The 17,775-nt window shown below is 38.1% G+C and overlaps 1 protein-coding gene across 5 annotated transcripts in view; it reads right to left on the reverse strand.

Moving 5' to 3' along the window:
• The window catches only part of TSPAN12 (tetraspanin 12), a 41,116-nt gene that overhangs the window by 3,807 nt on the left and 19,534 nt on the right, over positions 1-17,775 (reverse strand). For 4 of the 5 annotated variants that reach the window (XM_030960179.1, XM_030960182.1, XM_030960177.1 and 1 more), the window contains 4 exons: positions 10,312-10,386; positions 5,950-6,057; positions 5,462-5,570; positions 2,957-3,069 (listed from right to left, as the gene is read on the reverse strand). In XM_030960179.1, the coding sequence (XP_030816039.1) occupies positions 2,957-3,069; positions 5,462-5,570; positions 5,950-6,057; positions 10,312-10,386 (405 nt within the window). Of the gene's footprint in view, positions 1-2,956; positions 3,101-5,461; positions 5,571-5,949; positions 6,058-10,311; positions 10,387-17,775 lie in introns of all 5 variants that reach the window. The other variant, XM_030960180.1, reaches the window with a different exon arrangement.

Below are 17,775 nucleotides of genomic sequence, written 5' to 3' on the forward strand. Positions count from 1 at the left end.
GAGTATACTCAAAATTATGCCAGAAACCAAAAGAAAATATTGAACATGCAAGTTTGATTTTTTTTTAAGATATCAATTCCCACCAATCATTTTATCTACAGTGCAGCTCCCAGTCACAAGATGGGCAGAGCTCCTCTTGTCCTCAGACCACAATAAACCTCCAAGGCCACATCATCATCTTCACACTTCCCCCACAACCATGCTTTAAGGTCAGTCTGTTAATGAAACTGCACCAAAGGTGAAACTCATCAGAATAAAAGCAATTCAAGAAATTGAAAAATAGCTTTCAATATCCAGCAGGGAAAATATGATTCCTGACAAAAGTACTTTTCAAGCAGAACTGTAAGTCACCTTTCTTTCTGCAAAAATTAAATTGTGAAGGATTCCAACCTAGACTATAGAAAGTTCTGAGTTCCCAGCAAAAAATCACAGCACAGCTACAAAAAAACACATTTATCAGTCCCAGACAAACCAAACTTCAGTTCAATGAATTTTTCTGAAGTACCAGAATGACTTGCCAAACATTTACATAAACCAATTTTAGGCTAGCGAGGCTAATCTTATCAGGCTCCCTCTCAAACCACCAGACTATGCAAGTTTGGTTTGAATCACTTTCTAAAAAAGCTTTTTACCTTCAGTTCTCCAAAGCAGAAGTTAGGCAGATTAGTCTTGGAAGTGTAAGCTGGTTTTGCACAACACAGATAAACTTATTAGCAAGCACACTGTAAGAGTCTGTGAGACACCCCACAGGCAAATGCAAAGAAACATTTTGCCAACAAAATACTGTATGTATCTCAAAGAGAAATGAAGTATTTTTGTGGCTGATACTACTGAACACAGCCTGTCCCTTTTTGGAATGGATTCTGCAGTGGAGAACCAAAAATAAATTTTTGCTAACTGCTGAATCCATGCAAAATGCTCTGCGGTACAATAAAGGAAGAACCATAAGTGTGCCCTTCAGATTTCTTTTGGAAAAAAAAAAGCCAAGCAGTTTTTCTTTTATCAAGTGGGTCTTAAGACAGCCCTTACGTCCTACATAATAATCATCTTTGGCTATTAATTTTCTCCAAATAGAATCAAAAGAACTTGACAATATGAAGTGCTCAAAGAACCATTTTCCTGGAATATGGCATGGGCATGAAAGGTTAGCAGAAGAGGTGACACAAGAAAACCTTGCACTTTGGACACTACATTCCAATGACTAATACTTCTCAGAAATTTTTGATCTTCCTGTGCTCAAAGAATAGCTTTTCACTGAGTGACACTGCTTACATACTCCTGCCTTTCCAGGCAGGGAGCAAATGAATGTACTACAGCTTCTATAAACTCCTTGGAAGCTCTCTACAACAGACTTGTCTGTATGGTATTAACAGTAGCAACAGTATTACAAAAAGAAACCATTATTGGAGAGTAAGCCACAATTTTCAGCTTTTCAAAAGGTGTAAGGGACTGGTAGAAGAAGCCTGAACGCCTTTCTCATTCAGGGACTGACACTTCTAAGCATAACCAGTGCTGTCAGTGCTGTGAGCCTTACCAAAAGGCAAGAGAAGGTCTACAAGTAACTGGTGGGAAAAAACCCAACCTCTGCCACTGTCTTTAAGGTTCCTAGGCACCTGTCGTTTGGCAGCTGTATCTTCTCTTTTCCTAGTGGAAGCACAGCCTCCTAAAATGGATGTCTGAAACTCCAGATTAGATTAAATAATTTCTGTTCATAGAGTCATTACCACACAAATCAATTTCCCCAAAACTTGACTGTTTCCCGGCAATAGCTAATATTCATTTTGGCTTGTTTATACAGTGAATCTCCTCTGCTTCAGAGGTGTTGCTCCATAGCTCCTTAACAGCAGCCATGCAACAGATTCTTGTAACAGGTCTTAAATAGCCCCTGAGACTGGGAGAAGATAAAAGGTTCTTTGGGTCCTCTTCCATAATGCAGAGCTGCACCACCCACTGGAGAAATGTTCACGCTGCAGCATCTGAAAGCATGATTCTAAGGCCCATCCTCCTTCTTATGCACCCTGTATTACTCCAAAAGCAATCCAGTGAAGAATGCACCTCTTCTCAGATCCTCACAACTACATGACTGAGCCACGCTTTCTGTCTGCTGTTGGACTACTTGGACTGCTGGTGATTCTACTGCTACTAAATGTACAATTACAGGTCTTCAGAGATCTGCTAGCATAAAAAAAAGGTGGCTAACAAAGTGCTTTGCAGAAAAAGGTGACTTTAGACAATATTTGTGAGAAAAGAGTTTTAGTAAAGAGCACATTTTCTTGTTTTTAAAATTTTCACCCTAAAAACAGTAATATCTTGCTATCATGATGACCTCCCTTACCCACTTCGAGTTCAAACAGGTCCTTCTTGCCTTGTTTTAAGGCTTTCTTTGCAATTCTTTTTAAATGATCATACTATAATATAGGAAGAGCATTTTCACGACAAGTTTCTACACATGGTCAGAGTACAACAACTGAATTATCTGCCTCCTGACATGATTCCTGTTAACAAGAGAGCTCTCATCTTTCAAAGGAATTATCAAAAGCATCCTTCACTGTACAATTCACTAAAATACTCTTCCACTTACCCTGTGGTAGTTTGATGGGATGGAGCCTGGACTTTATGTCACACCTAATTTATAACTTTTGGATCGGAATAAATTTGAACTCCAACCTAACCAATACAAAACAAACACTTCAAATTTTAAGTACATCTCAGGTTTTAACGGCATTGCCACTAACTCATCTCACTTCCAGGTAAGGGTGGGTGGGTGGGTGGGTTTGTTTTTCCTTCTTCTCTCCCTCTGCTTCAGCATTAGCAAATAATAACCATAAACACTTTCCATAAACACAACTACTCTACAAAAAATTACTCTATTGCACTGCAAATGATGAATTTGGAAAACTACTGGGTCAGGAAGAATGAACAAAACCTTCCAATATATTCATATTTTTCTCCTTACCTCCTGATAGAGGTCACTGAGATCCTCATGATGTGCCTGCTTAGAGCATCCTGGGAACTCCCTGACACAACAGGAGTCAGGTGGCCAGTCCAATTCTGTCATTTCCAGCCAGTCTGTGAAGTACACCACGCCACAACATTTAAACTGCAAAGGAAGGATTAGCCAAGATCAGTAATAATGATGCTACTTCTTCAACAGGTTAAGTAGGTCATCAAAAAACCTCACAAAGTTCCTAATACGAACTTTCAAAATATTTACATAGAACTAAAAACACCTATGAGTGCTTCCATGTATCTTGTTTTGCTATACTTTGACATAAAAGCAACATGAAAAATGTAATATAGTGACCAATGAATACTTGAGAATCAGCCAACAATACTGCTCTGTCCTTTAAATCCCAACTGCTTCCTCAAAGGAGGCTTCACAGAAATTGTCCTATCTCTGGATTCTCCTATCCTTATTACAAGAACTAACACAATTTCATGTCCAAATGCAGACTAACGAACAAGTATACCTGTGGCTGAAAGGAGTAGCAGAAAAAGGTCATACTAGTGAGGACTATTCTTGCAAGTGTACAACTACAGACACATTTGCTGAAAACAGAAAAAGCACAGATTTATCTGAATATAAGAAAAAAATTTAAAAAGCAAAAATGTATAGAAAATCACAAATGCTGAAAGGAAAACTGAAAATGGCAGGAAGAGGTATTACATTAAAATAAATACTACAACAGAATCAACCACAAAAATCAGAAGTTTGGCTGCAAAGCAGATGAGCTGTAATTGGCTACAAAACCCACCAGGACCAACAACCTGTCCTCTTCTCTGCAAAGCACACCCTGAGATTAAAAGCCAAATGACCAGTCTCCCACATTAGCAGCTGCTTTCACACAGAAAAGGATGAAGCAGCCACATTAGATTTGGTTTGGCACTGGATGTGGACTTGACATGACTGAAAAGATGCTTTGCTGCAGAAATAAGATGCTACTTTCTCTGCCTGAACATCCTCCAGGACCAGCCTGAGTGTAAGTAATTCCCTGAGTCTTTTGATCCACAGGCTTGGGAACACAGCTGGCCCTCTCTACCTGCTTCAGAGCCAGGGTGCTGTATTCCACACCACTCATTGCTCACGATCAAGCAGACCAGTGCCCAGACATGCGGGCACACACTGTGCCTTTAATTCAGCAGTCCTCTTAAAAATCTCACTTCTCCCTTCTATACCACAGCTCTCGTGTCTCAGTTTTTATTGGTTGGTTACTGAAACTCCTCCCAGCACTGGCCTTTAAGGAAAGCTCAAGCTTTGGCTCCTCATTGCAATTGCAATTGCAATTAAACACCCTTTTCTTGTATCTTTGATCTCTTGTATCTTTTCTTTCCCCACCAAGTTCTTCTTTGTTGACTCTTTCCATCTTCCCTACCATAGTCACAACTTTGATATTAGACCAGCAAGAGAACTGGGGGAAAACATATTTCCCATCTCACTCAGATGTTAAAAGATACAGAAGAAAGAATACCAAGCTGATTGGGGCTGAACCTCTGAACAGAAATTGCAACACAGATTTGAACAGAACAGATTTGAAATTGCAACACAGATTTGAACAGAACTGCAATTACAATTTTGCTGACTGAAGAAGGGCCACAAGTGCTTACTCAGACATCAAGCACATACCAGGCTCATACATCTAGCATCTAAACTATGGGTAGATGGAATATAAATGAGAGCCCACCAGTTAAGTAGAAACTGTAAAAGGGCTTTCTCAGTTCCCCAAATCATTCATCTGGTCACAGGTGCCATTAGGAAAATCTAACTTCTAAAAATTTCTTCTACCTTCTAAAGGAAATTCTTCTCCTCTAGAAAAATCTGGGCTTAGTTGAAGTGTTTTATTATTAATATTCATATTATAACCACTCATTATGATGAAACTACAACAACTAGGAAAGGAGGCAGTATTTAATCTAATCAACCTATCCATTCCAACCAACATACAATACCAGCTCTATTCAAGGCAAATTGATTGTGACTATTTGGTTGTACTATCTCAGGTACAGAAGAGACATAAACACTCTACTTGCACATGAAGAATTACTCTATTTCACAGAGCACTCACATGGCCAGAGCAGGGAACTGGGCGGGAGAGTAGGGGGGTGCTGGTGTGTAACCTCTTTCTTCCAGGTTTTAGTATAAATACAGACTAACCAAGTGCTGCCAGGAAATGTTTAAATAAACAGGAAATCTGTGCAACAATGATAGATTTCAACATTTCAACAAGGGCAGCACAATGACAGGCATTTAAAGAGTTCTCTTCCTGCACGTGAGTTATATTTGGAGTTAATGGGTTTTACCTTGGGCAATTTCATGTTTCTGTAACATAATACTTCATTCTATAAAAACAATTCTGAATTTTAGTAGGCTAGAGGGCAAAGCTGTGAATACACAAGGAAGCTTTTTGGGTTGTTTCCCACCCCCCAGTCAAAGGAAATAAAAACCCTCATCACTTTCACAAACCTCGGCCAAAGAGACAGTGTTGGCATCTTTTTGGAAACTTCCTTTCCCATTCCTTTCCAGCTAAACATATCTTAACCATGACAGCTCCATGAAAGGAAACTAACAGAGCCTATGGGAAGGGGAGCACAGTTTAATATTAAAACAACATATAGATACAGTCATTTTACTTTACCTGCAGATTTTTAATTTTACATATATCATATATTGTTTAATGCTATCGTAATCCTGAAAGGTATTGGTGCCCTAACCTTACTGAAAAAGGATATGAAAATATTAGCAATTTAAATTAATTTATTAACATTCTGGTTTCGGTGTTTAAGTACCTTTAGGGCCTACAAAAACCAAAGAATTGGATATCAAGGGATGTAAAAGACACTACACATTGTTTCATACCAAATGAACTCGCATTTATTTTGCCTACTCACTTAAAGCCAAACCTTTTCACTGAGCAGGTACTCCTTTAGTTCATGAATTAACTATCATCTTACCTCCCTCTGGAAGAAATTCCAAGCATGGGTCAGCCACTGGTACCTAGGTAGGCCATAATTGGTCATCCTGGCTTTCAGTGTGATCATATCGGACCACTGCACAGGAACCTGGAGCAAGGAGAGAGAAGTGACTGACACAGTGGATCAGCAGGCTTGTGGCTCCAAACCCCCAGGTTCCATCTGTACTGAGATCTCTGCAGTGCAAGGACTAAAATAACTGTGTACACAAACAAAACAGGAAAACAAGTGTCGCAATTTTTATGATACTAATACTTTACAAGCTTTTCTTAAAGTATCAAGGAAAAGTTATTTGTGTCCTTTGCTTACAAATTAATGTACATTGAAAAGCAGTTACATTTTGGAGACATTCAGGGACGATTTAGTACAATTTATTTATATCATTACCAGATTTTTTACCTGGCATAAAACTTGAACTGAGTCCCATCCAAGTCATCAGGGATAGTATTTGTCTGCCCTAGTTTAGGTATCCCCCTGGTGTTGTCTTAGATAATAGAAATAAACAGACAGCCAAATAGGGAAATTCATCTCAAGATAAATAATTTAAACAGAGCAGATGAATCATTCCCTTGAAGTCTCAAATTCACTTCACTGTCTAAGGTGAAAAACTTTGATTTAAATGTCTAACTTCTACATATGTAAAATTAATTGAGATAAATTCTATCCCTGGAGTTTTTTCAGCCGTTTTCTGGCTTTGTCTGGAGCCCTGCACACAGGTATACTGAATGTGCTCCATTTCAGCAACTTGTTCAAGAATAGTAACAAGGAAGTATAGACAAGGCCTTATGACCTTTTTTCCCAAACACACTCACAGCCTTGTGAATATCTTCTCTTCTGAAAGGATTCCTGAAGCATTTTTCTTTCAACTGTGACAACTCAGAAGTGAGGTGCTGGAGCACTCCATTGTCTGAATATGACACCTCAGTTAGCAATTGTTGCAAACAAACAGAGGCAAGCTCTATGGCACCTGGCATACAGTGAAGTTATGAGTCAAAATCAAAACCTCACTTCAATTCAGCAGCACACATTTCAGTGTGCCAAAACAAAACAAGGATCTGAAGACTGCAGTCTCCATTCTATGTCACCACATACCATCCATGCTGCGTTTTGCCTTGTCTCTATCAGCCTTAAGAGCCATGGTGAAAGAATACACAACTGCAATATCAGCTGTCACTTGGATGGGAGGGGAGCCCAGCTCCTCTAGCAGTCATGACTTTGCTCTCCTATTCAATTTGAAGCTAACAGTAAGGGCATTCTTTAAACAGCAACAAATTTTATCTAAGAAGACAAAATTTGCACAATACTTCTCAAGGAACCTGGTCTTCATTGTGCTAGATGCTCTGCAAAAAATATAGAGACAATCACTGTCTGCCTGAACCCATAATACAAATAGGAACATTTGATAACATTTCATTACCACTGCTAAATTATACTACATTTTTGATGCCCTAGTAAAGCTTCATATTGTCAATGTAATAATAAGGTGCCAGAAATTTAACGTGCTTTTCCCTTAGCAGATTTTTTGCATTGAACTCACAATGGTTCACATGAAAAATATGTTAGCAGTAGAGTACTAAAAATACATAAAAGTATTACCAGAGAATATTTCTATCACAAACATTTACACAGGTCACTATAATAAATTAATTTAGTTTTGCACTCAATGCATTTCTCTTTCATCTGCACTGTAAGCTAGCACTCCACTTTCTTCGGATAATATTTGACAGTGCTGCAATTAAGCAAATATTTGCTAGAATGTTTTTTTATTAACTTATTTGAGTTAAATACATTCCAAGGTTACGTCCACAACAGAATACATCCAACTTCTTTAGGAAATCAATGGAAAGCAGGAAAAAAAAATCAAGTGAGAAAAGGAAATTAAAAGCAAAGCGAAACAATGTAAACCTCACTGTAGGGAAGGAATTTGAATGCTGGAGCTAAGGAGGGATTCCAGAATCTGTGTGTTTGCTGCAAGAATGCCAACAGGTAAAACCGTACAGGTAATAATGGTACATCAATGTACCTAAATATCTTGCTGTAACCTCATATACACACTAGTGCACAATAATACAGGACTGAGATGCATTTGTTTGACTATATCCAATACTCATGTGTAGACAAACAAAAATAAGAGATGCTGCTTTGATTTCAACCTAAGTTCTATAAAGCTCAGTCTGCCACTGAGATCTAATTACTCATTATTATTTTTTTAACGACTATCAAAGCTTGATCAATGCATAAATAAGCCAAGGACTCACACTGGCTTTTCAATCTTGTGGGTGGAATAAATTAGTCATGAGGCACATTACATGCTGAGAGGTATCATGAGCTGGAAGGAAAGCTGTTTATGCAAGGACTCTTAGAGCAACTTGTCCACATAGCAAGGAAAGCCCATACTGGATCAGCAGAGGCAGTTATGCCTCAGTGACACTTCTGACAACATCACCCACACTACACTACATACCCACCTACACCAATGCCAACTGATCTCTGAAACCCACCACAGGCTCATGTGATTTAATGCTACTGAAACCAATATGATATCAAGACAACTCTATGGTTACAAGAGGGAGCTGTCTTATCTTTATGGAGTAGGAGGAAGCATATTATATGGAATGACCTGCACAGGTATGGAAGAACCGCTGAAAAATAACTGTTCTCTTCAAGACTGCCACATTCCTTATGATTTTCAGTAGCAAGAAACCCACCTCATCACATGAAGAACAGTAGTGTTAGGACAAAGTGAATAATAGTAAGAAATCAGATGGAAAGAGGAAACAACAAAAAAACAACAACCAGAAAGACCCAACCTAAACCAGTAATTCAGGAGATGAAGAATAAAAAAAATACATATATATAGGCAGAGAAGAAAAGAGACAAAGAAAAGCAAAAAAAAAAAAGAGCAACTGTTTGCTGTGACCCACTGCAGAAGCTGCAGACACTTAATCCAGTGCTGCTTCCTTTATTTAGCAAAGGGCTGAAGGGACAGCCATGTTTCCCTCAGAAGGGAAACTGCTTAACCAGTGACGTAACATATGGTCGGGTTCTGCCAGCCTTCATCAAATTGTCCCAGGTTTGGGTTTCAGTAGAACAGTAGATAACCAAAAGTTTGGGGGTCAGACTAAAACACATCATAACTTCAGGTTTCCTAACTAAATAGTGAAGGTTGAAAAAGCATGTTCCAGTGCTGTGAGGGCTATGATATTTCAGGCAGTTTCCACTGACAAGAGTTTTGTGGAATTATGCATTTTAGTTGTAACAATCATCCTTGGCAAAACCCCTGCAGAGGGCAGCTGTGCCCATAACATGAAGAATGCCTCTTGTCTGTATTCCCAATTTTAAAATGAATCAACGCAAGCTGACATTTAAAGCAAAGGAACAGACTTAACCTCTATTATATTAGAACAGCTTCCTGGAATCTGTACTGCAAGGGAATGAATTCTGATGCAAAGTCCTGCTATGCAACTTCAAATCTGTAAGAATTTCCTTTGGTCCAAGTACTGCGTAAATATCAAGAAAGCCACCTCAACATCTTACTGCAATGTAATTGTCATTCACTGTTGGAACGACCATTATATTGGGCATATCTTGGCAGTAGAGAGAAAAATATTTGTCCCTCTGTTCATAAAAATGTACTAGACTGAATAAAAGATGTAAGGATATAGCAGCCAGCAGTTACATTCCAGTTTAATTTGCTCAACACTCACCTATTTTGTTACACAATGGTTACAAGTCCTCAGTTTGAAAAATTAAAGGTTGGTGTAATTATAAAAACTAGACAGAGATAAAACCTCTTCACAAGTTTACAGAAGAGTGTTTTATAGTCAAGACATGTTTTGCTTAAAACTGGCATTTATAGCTTGTGGAGGCAGTGTGCAGATTTTAGCAGACAGCAAGTCCTCTATGGAAAGAACACGCTGTCTGTTTACAATGTAGTACACTTTAAAACACAAAGAACTTTTGGGACAAAAATCCCTTCAAATTCTCTCATCTCCTCTCTCAAAATCCGCATTTAAGCCTGAAGTTCTAATTTATCCTCAGAAATATCAGAGACTTCAATGAGAACCTGCCTGAGCAACAATCAACAAAAAATTAAGTTCTTAAATGGGGGGATGAAGGATTTGGCTCTCAAATATAGAGGGGGTAAGGAGAAACCCAGACAGGGCCTTCCAGACAGACAAGCTCTCCCAGGAGAATTCTCTGTTTAAAATGAAGGCAATCAGTTGAAATTAAACTGTCAGAATAATGAACAGAGATAAACACTACAGCAATTAGAAAAAAGCCAGCTAATGGAAAACTTAGTTTTATTCTGCTGAAAAAATGCAGCCTCCTTTTCTGACTCACCGTTATTTCCTGCTCGTAGGTCCAAACACCACAGGCCAGTTCAACGCAGAATATTACAAGCAAGCTTCCAAAATACTGCAGAAAACAGAATGGTCTTAGCTATTTTTCTAAGTTGATAATGTTAAGTCTTTTTTCAAAGTTAAAGAACATCTGAAAATATTATTAAAATTTCATATGGTTTAAGACATGGAAACAAAAATACATTTTTGTAACCAAAATATAGAAGACTCAGGCAGCAAACTTTATAAAAGCTAAAATCATAGGACATTTCTTTCTTGAAAACTACATTCTTATCAAAGTGATTTAGGTATATAAGGTCTGGCCTAACTGTACAAATATTTAGAGATTAATTGAAATATCTTTTACTATTAGAAGGTATAACCCTTGAACTACTTAAAAATAGGAAATACAAGTGTAAATTAAGAAGTACAAACCTTGGTAAGGATGCTTAAGAAAAACTGGTTGCTGCAATTATAAAGAGCAGGAGTATCTTCTTTATAGCATCAACAAACCCTTTCTGAACTGCAGGATAAAGCTACATGTAATTTAAGGCTGTTTTAACTGGTGTTCCCTACTAAAAATAACCCTTTTATCTTTTATTTGAAGCAGAAGTACACTCTCATTTGTTCTTGACTCCCAACTTTATTCCATGTCAGTGGACTGAGCTTCCCTTTGTTCTCAATACACAAAACTTTAAAGCTATAATCTTCATGGATTTTAATTTAATTTGAAAATCAAAGAAACAACATCACAATATAAAATAGAATAGAACAAATATGTAACTCCATCAGTAGGATACATGCCAAATGGCCTTTATTTAATTATTTCATTCTGGAATCTATTTAGAACACAAAACATGTACTTATGGTGATTTTTTTTTAAATCAATAGGTAAATAAGATGTATTTACTCTGTTTAAAACAGAGTACAAATGCACAAATGTTAGGCTTCAACTGTCATCTACATAGCACCGTTTTCATTCATCTGAATGAAAGGTCTGGAACTGAGTAATTCAGACACCTTGTCAGCTACTGGTCTTGCCTTAAACTCTACTTGCCCGCCATATCTAACTCCTTGAATTAGGCATGTAGACACACACAGAGATATGTAAGAAGTGTGTGTAAAAATACTCATGTCAATTTTCAGGAGAAAACTGTACCCAATAAAGTCGGTACTAAAAGGAGGATTCCTGTTTTACTAGTCTCCATCATGTCACACTGCATCTTTACAGTTGTTACAGCTGAACAACACACTGCATTTCCTTACAAATCAACAATGCAAGCACACACAGAGCTCCAGTATAGGTCTTCAATAACCAAAATGGTCATCCTCCAAAGGTCCAAAAGAAGAAAAACATGAGTCACATCTCCCAAGAACAACAGTGCTTTCTCTAAAAAATAAATTCATGACCTTCTATGCAATGTATCTACTATCACTGCAGTGCCCAGTAGCTATGCAAAGGGTTCTTTAAAATAAAGCAAACATAGAAATCTACTTTTCTAAGTATTCACTTTGGAAGCAGGAAAGAATGCCACATGCTTTAGTGCCACATGCTCTCTTAATAAATAATTATAATAAAAAATGTTTAAGGGCATTATGACTAATACTGACATTTTTGAGAGGGAGAAAAACTAAATGTTTCAATGAAAGGTGCATTTCACTTCTCTGCTGTCAGAAGAAATTTCAGTGAGTTTATACTCTTAACTGAATAACAAGCTTGAGATTGTCTGCCATCTCTAAATCTTATACAAAAATCACTGATGGTAGTGAAAGCGATACATCTGGAAGTGTACATATGGTGTCCTCTGCAAAACTCTTAATTTGCAGTTTTTTGTAACATTTAATTCATTCCTCAAGTTTAACATTTGAAACTTCTCCATCTTTCTCAGTGTGTAAGTTAAGAGCATTTGTGGTAGAAGACAGAAGAGCCAAACCCAAGATTCTCTCCTATTACTGAATACAGCCCAAGATAGAAAACTATTTAGCCAGATTCACTCATAACCCACTTCTGGCTCTGCCAGGGACTGAGCACTCCTGACTAGCTACATCTATACACATCAGGGCACTGCAGAATCAAGCTCTCTGTCCTGAGAAAGCCCATCTCCATCCATAACATAAAAGAGAAAACAATGAGTTAACACACATGAAAGGCCACACTCTGAATTGAGCGACTACAGGCACACTGAACTCACACACAGGAGGTTGTTTCTCTCCACTACTGAAAGGGAGTATTATATCTCTCTATATATAATGGTTTGCAAATCAAATACTTCGTATATAAGATTTTTCTGGGAAAAAAAATCCTCTAACTGTTATTTAAATGTATTACCCCTAATTTCCATCTTCCAAATCTAGAAATTATTACTGGCTTCAATGTTTATTCCCTGTCCCCAGTTAAATTCCCACAAAGTCTGAATGCTGAATGCATCTTCCTGCATTTCCATGCTTCTGGTTCTTGCTAGAAATAGGGACTTGGTTTTGAAGCAGGCTTAATATCTCTTCCTGTGGGCCATCTTTACATGTCGTAAAGATGAGTAACTCACCAAGGAGCACGGCTGTGTATCACACTCTAAACTGTGCCAGAAGTCCCTGATAGTGCCTTCTACAGAACATCCCCCCCAGAGTATTCTTGGCCATTGCTGAGGTATTTTCTATAGATATTTTCTATTTTCTAATTTCTGTGATTGTTTTAGGAACTGGAAACCCTTTACAAGGCAAATCCTACTGACTTTTAGCATTTCCCTTTTGTAGGCAATTGCTAATCACTATCATTCTCTCCTTAGTCTGACATGCGAAGTAATCAGAAAACTGGAGCGGTGCCTTGATCCTGATACAAACCCATCACTTTCCCTAAAGGATTTCTTCCTCCAGCAAAACTGTGAAAAACCTAAAATGTTGCTTCCTTGAGAGAAGCTGAATGACTGAAATGCTGGCAGAAAACACTCTTCAGAGAGTAATAAATCAAAGTAAAAATACTTGCCAACTTAAAAAATAAATAAAGCATTAGCCATTTACTGCTCCATATGTCATGCTTGTGGCCAAGATATTCAACTTCAGCATCCCTTCACTGTAAAATGGATGTTGTCAGTTAGCAGGAGCTGGTCTCCTGCAATCTCCTTGTTAAGCCTGCTCTACTACAGGTCACAGGCTGGAAGGGAAGGAGGGAGAAGAAAGGGAGGCAGGAGCTCTGTAAAGCAGTAGTTTTCCAACAGGAACACTTCATCTAACACCTGGAACATTGCACAAGCACTTGCAACTGCAGCACTGACAGACTGCAGAGGCTTAACCAACTCTGTTTTTCCAGCACATCAGTCCTGAAAGAGAGGTGAAGGACCTGGGGGCTCAGGAGAATCATGTTCTCCTTCCTTTCTTGTGCAAGAGACTTAACATTCAAGAAGAGGGAATAGAAACAAAGTCATTACTGTGAAAACTAGTTTCAGAGATGCAAAGAGGCATGAAGGGCCAAGGAAAGATAGTAAAGATATTCCATACGTAATCACCAGGCCCTGTTCTGCTGGAATAGTCTTAATGTGGTAAAGCCACAAAAATATCCACAGCCGGTATTCAAATGCTGAAACCTCCAACGCAGAAACCACACACAACAACAGCTGGGAATCCCATCACTGAAATACTAATACTAGTGCAGAGATGCTACCAGCTTACACTCACCTACTGTAACTTGTAACAGCCTCCAGAGAGCTCCTGCTCCTGGGCAAGTCAAACAACCCTCCGTTCACATCTACAGGGAATTCATATACAAGACAGAAAGGACAGGGAGACAGTGAATGCAAATCCCATTATGATGAATTTCAGCCATAGAAGGGAGGTAACCATCCATCAAGAAAAAAAAGACAAAAACCAAAACAAAACCTAACCAACACCTACCAAACTGAAAAAACACTAGTATTGAACAGGTTTTGTCCTAATTCAAATCATTATGTGCATAAAGGCTATCAGAACCTGATAAAGCACTAAAAAACATACATGGTATTTTCAGATATGCATTAAAAATCAAAGTAATGAAAACATATTTTTATAAAGGTCTATGTAGGCTATATAAATATAATAAAAAATTTAATCTGAATAAAATTTCTGCACACCACAGTGGCACCCCACAAGAGGGAACAAGCTCCATAAATGCTAGTGTATGTCAGTGCTCCATAAATGGAGCATATGTGCTCTGGCATATGCCCAAAATGTCTTCCTATCTCTCCATCTAAGACTAAAAACTAAGTTACAAAATTAGTTTATCCTAAGTAAATTATGACAGGCTTTTTTGGTATTACATTTGTTCTACCAAACTAAGCTAATGTCCACCACCACCAAATATATTCCAGGAACATATTTCTTTCTTGATCATCTCAATCACTTGGACAAAAATACAAAAAAAATAGCAAATGCAAGCACAAAAATCACTTTTACTGAATCTAAGGCATTTTATATTTGTTTAAAAGGCGTTTTTTACAACAACTCCCATTCTGTTCAGAGAGTAATAGCAAAGAGCAGACAAATGAAGTATCTCCCAACATAAAATCTCTCCCTCACGGCTTTCCAACTTGCTGAGTACAGGAATTTTTTATTGAAATTATGGGCAAATTAGAGGCAACAAAATTGTAGTGGGCAACAATCTTTTGCAGATATGTAATATAAAACTCTCACTGTAGTTCTAGAGATTTTGTGTTGAATACACCACATGATACCTGCAATTAATAACCTAATGTAATTTGTCTATGCTTTTCAGGCAACAGGTGAAGAGAACTGGTGAAAAATAACCTATTTCTGTTACTAACATGGCTACAGGATGATGGAGAACACTTAAAAAACACAGTACATGGAGAGAGATTTTAAATTCTTCTCAGAGATTTTTTTTAACAGCAGAAATACTGAATTCTAACTACATTTAGCAAAGGAAAACTGGATTTAAAACTCTAGTGCCCTACAGTAGTTTCCTTCAGTGCAACAGCCAGGGCAATGTCAATAGCCAGTGCCCTACTTCAGCTACCATGATGACCCTACTGGCACAGACACACAACCTGCATGACTGTCCTCTGAGGATGTCCTTCTGAACCCTGTGTAAACATTCTCTCAGAAAAAAAGCTACGACCAGGAACTCCAACAGAAATTTGGTCACTTAAGGTATTTAGTGGTCACTATGGCACTCTGTTGCCTAGCAACTCAAGCAGATAAGAGCTGCCATACTACAAAGCTGAAATGTACCCATGTATATTCTGGAAGTTTTGGGGTTTTTTCACCTTTTTTCACTCTACCGCTGATGGCTTCAGTAATTTGTTGCCACTGACCTATGAAATGCTTCATCAGCAAACAGCTACTATAACCAGTAAAACTGTGCTGCTAGCCTATGCACAAGGAGAATCAAAGACCTGAACACATCCCCAGTCACGCTCCTTTGAGCCCACTCATATCCGTGATCATTTTGTTTGCAGCTTGAAATGTGATTTGGAAGCAAGAGCCATGAACATGACCAGAGACAGGATTCTGTGTCAACCCAAATTTCATCAGAACTAGAAAGGCACAAGAATGGTTCAGTTTATCTTTTCCTCACTCAGACCTTTTTGATTTTAGGTTGCATCATGCTCTTCTGCTCTGACAGAACTGTACTGTCAACCTGAGGAGACTTCACCATCTACTTAATTAATCCCTAGAGAACAAATATATCCCATCACACAGCACAGTCAAAATACTGACTTCTTAAGCTCACTTCCAGATGGAGAGAAAGCAAGAGTGCATTCTGTATATGAAAGCAAATAGCAATGGCAGGCAGGGGCTAACTACTGGAGTCAGAAGTTGCAATATAGTGAAGAGAGAGCATGGGGAGCTTTTGGAGAACCTCTCTAGAAGATAGTAGAAATCCTTCATTTTCTAAGCAAATGCACCTTTCTTTAAAGGATCAGTGTACTTATTAAGGAATCATCATTCACATCACCTGCATTTTATTTCACAAACATCTTTTTTTTCAAGCTTTACTACTCTCCTCCCAATCATTTTTCTCCCAGAAGACACAAACACCCTTTTCTCCCCCTCCTCAGACTCAAGAAAAAACCCAGCCCTTATTCCAGAGCAGAGAGTAGCTGATCAACAACTCTGTTCCCCTCAGACTTGCTGTCTCACTCTGCTTTCTTGAGTAACGTGTTCTATGTGGCATTAGAGGTCAAGAAAGCTCTGGAAAGGGCAGGGGCTGAAGGAAATTCCAAGAGGGCAGCTGCAGATGAAACCTTACTGTAACCTCTAAAAGATCAGAGTATATGGTATGTAAAGCAAATGCCAACAGATTTCAAGAGCTATGCACAGCATTTCCCAATGGCTAACAGCCTGAGAGCATCAGCCTTGATCTTCTGAGATGCAAGCCATCCAAACATCTCTCTGTCCCCTGGGAAACCTCAGATGACCATCACCACTGGATCACCAACAGAAACCAGACTTGTTCTGTGTAAAACATAACAAGTCCTTCCTCCTTCAATAACTAAGAAGCTATGGTTCCCGCTATTTTGTCACTTTACAAACTAACAAGGTTCTTTTAATGATTAATCCAGCTATCTTTTTTAAAAATAGAGCAAACACTCATTAATCGGAGTCAGACAATCTGCATGGAAAACTGACATCCTGTTTATCCACTTCAGCGGCACAAATTTTTCCCTGCCTCTCTCCCCTGCACCCTGAGCCCTGCCCTGTAGGAATTAACAGTCCATTAATCATTTTGATTTTAGATTTGGTTTATTTGCTTGACAACACAGAAATCTGTGAGAGATGAAGCCAAAAGTCAACAGGGAAATGAGCTGAAACCACTAACTTGCAACATAAGCTACGGAATGTCATCCAGTTCTTCAAAATAAATACATTTCACACAAAAATGATCAAGCATCTCTATTATCTTAGATTTGATTCCCCAGATCACAAAATTTTGTCAAAATGTCTTGAAGTCTATGATCTTTGCAAAGTCCACCTCTTTTTTGTAAAACTTTATAAGTAATTTTAAAATTAATTTTTTATGGCAATGAACATTCTAGTTTTTAAAGCTAGGCATCCAAGTTCTTTTTACTAAGCCATTTGTTTTTTAAAAAACTAAATAAAATTATTTATGAATGGTTAGATTTTTGTTCACAGCCTTGATTCTTCTGTGGGATATTCTTCACCTTCCGTAAATTTTAACTTTAATGGTTATCTTTGCTTATATTTGTAAACTGGCATTATTTTGGAAATCAGCAAATACACACTTCAAACAATTATTAGGATTTATTTACTAAGGGTTCAACTACCTCAAGTCAGTGAACTTCCCAAAATAAGGGTTATTGCTAGGTAAAGTACTAAACAAGACATAGGTGAAGATAGACATTAGATCATGATTTTCTTATGGCTTGTATTCCCTTTTCCCCTTTTCTTCCCCTATTTAATAAGATTTATATCAAAACCTAAAGTTTCATATTTTGCACAGATTTTTCAAAACACA

This window comes from Camarhynchus parvulus, chromosome 1A, assembly GCF_901933205.1.
Source record: "Camarhynchus parvulus chromosome 1A, STF_HiC, whole genome shotgun sequence".
Classification (NCBI taxonomy): domain Eukaryota; kingdom Metazoa; phylum Chordata; class Aves; order Passeriformes; family Thraupidae; genus Camarhynchus; species Camarhynchus parvulus.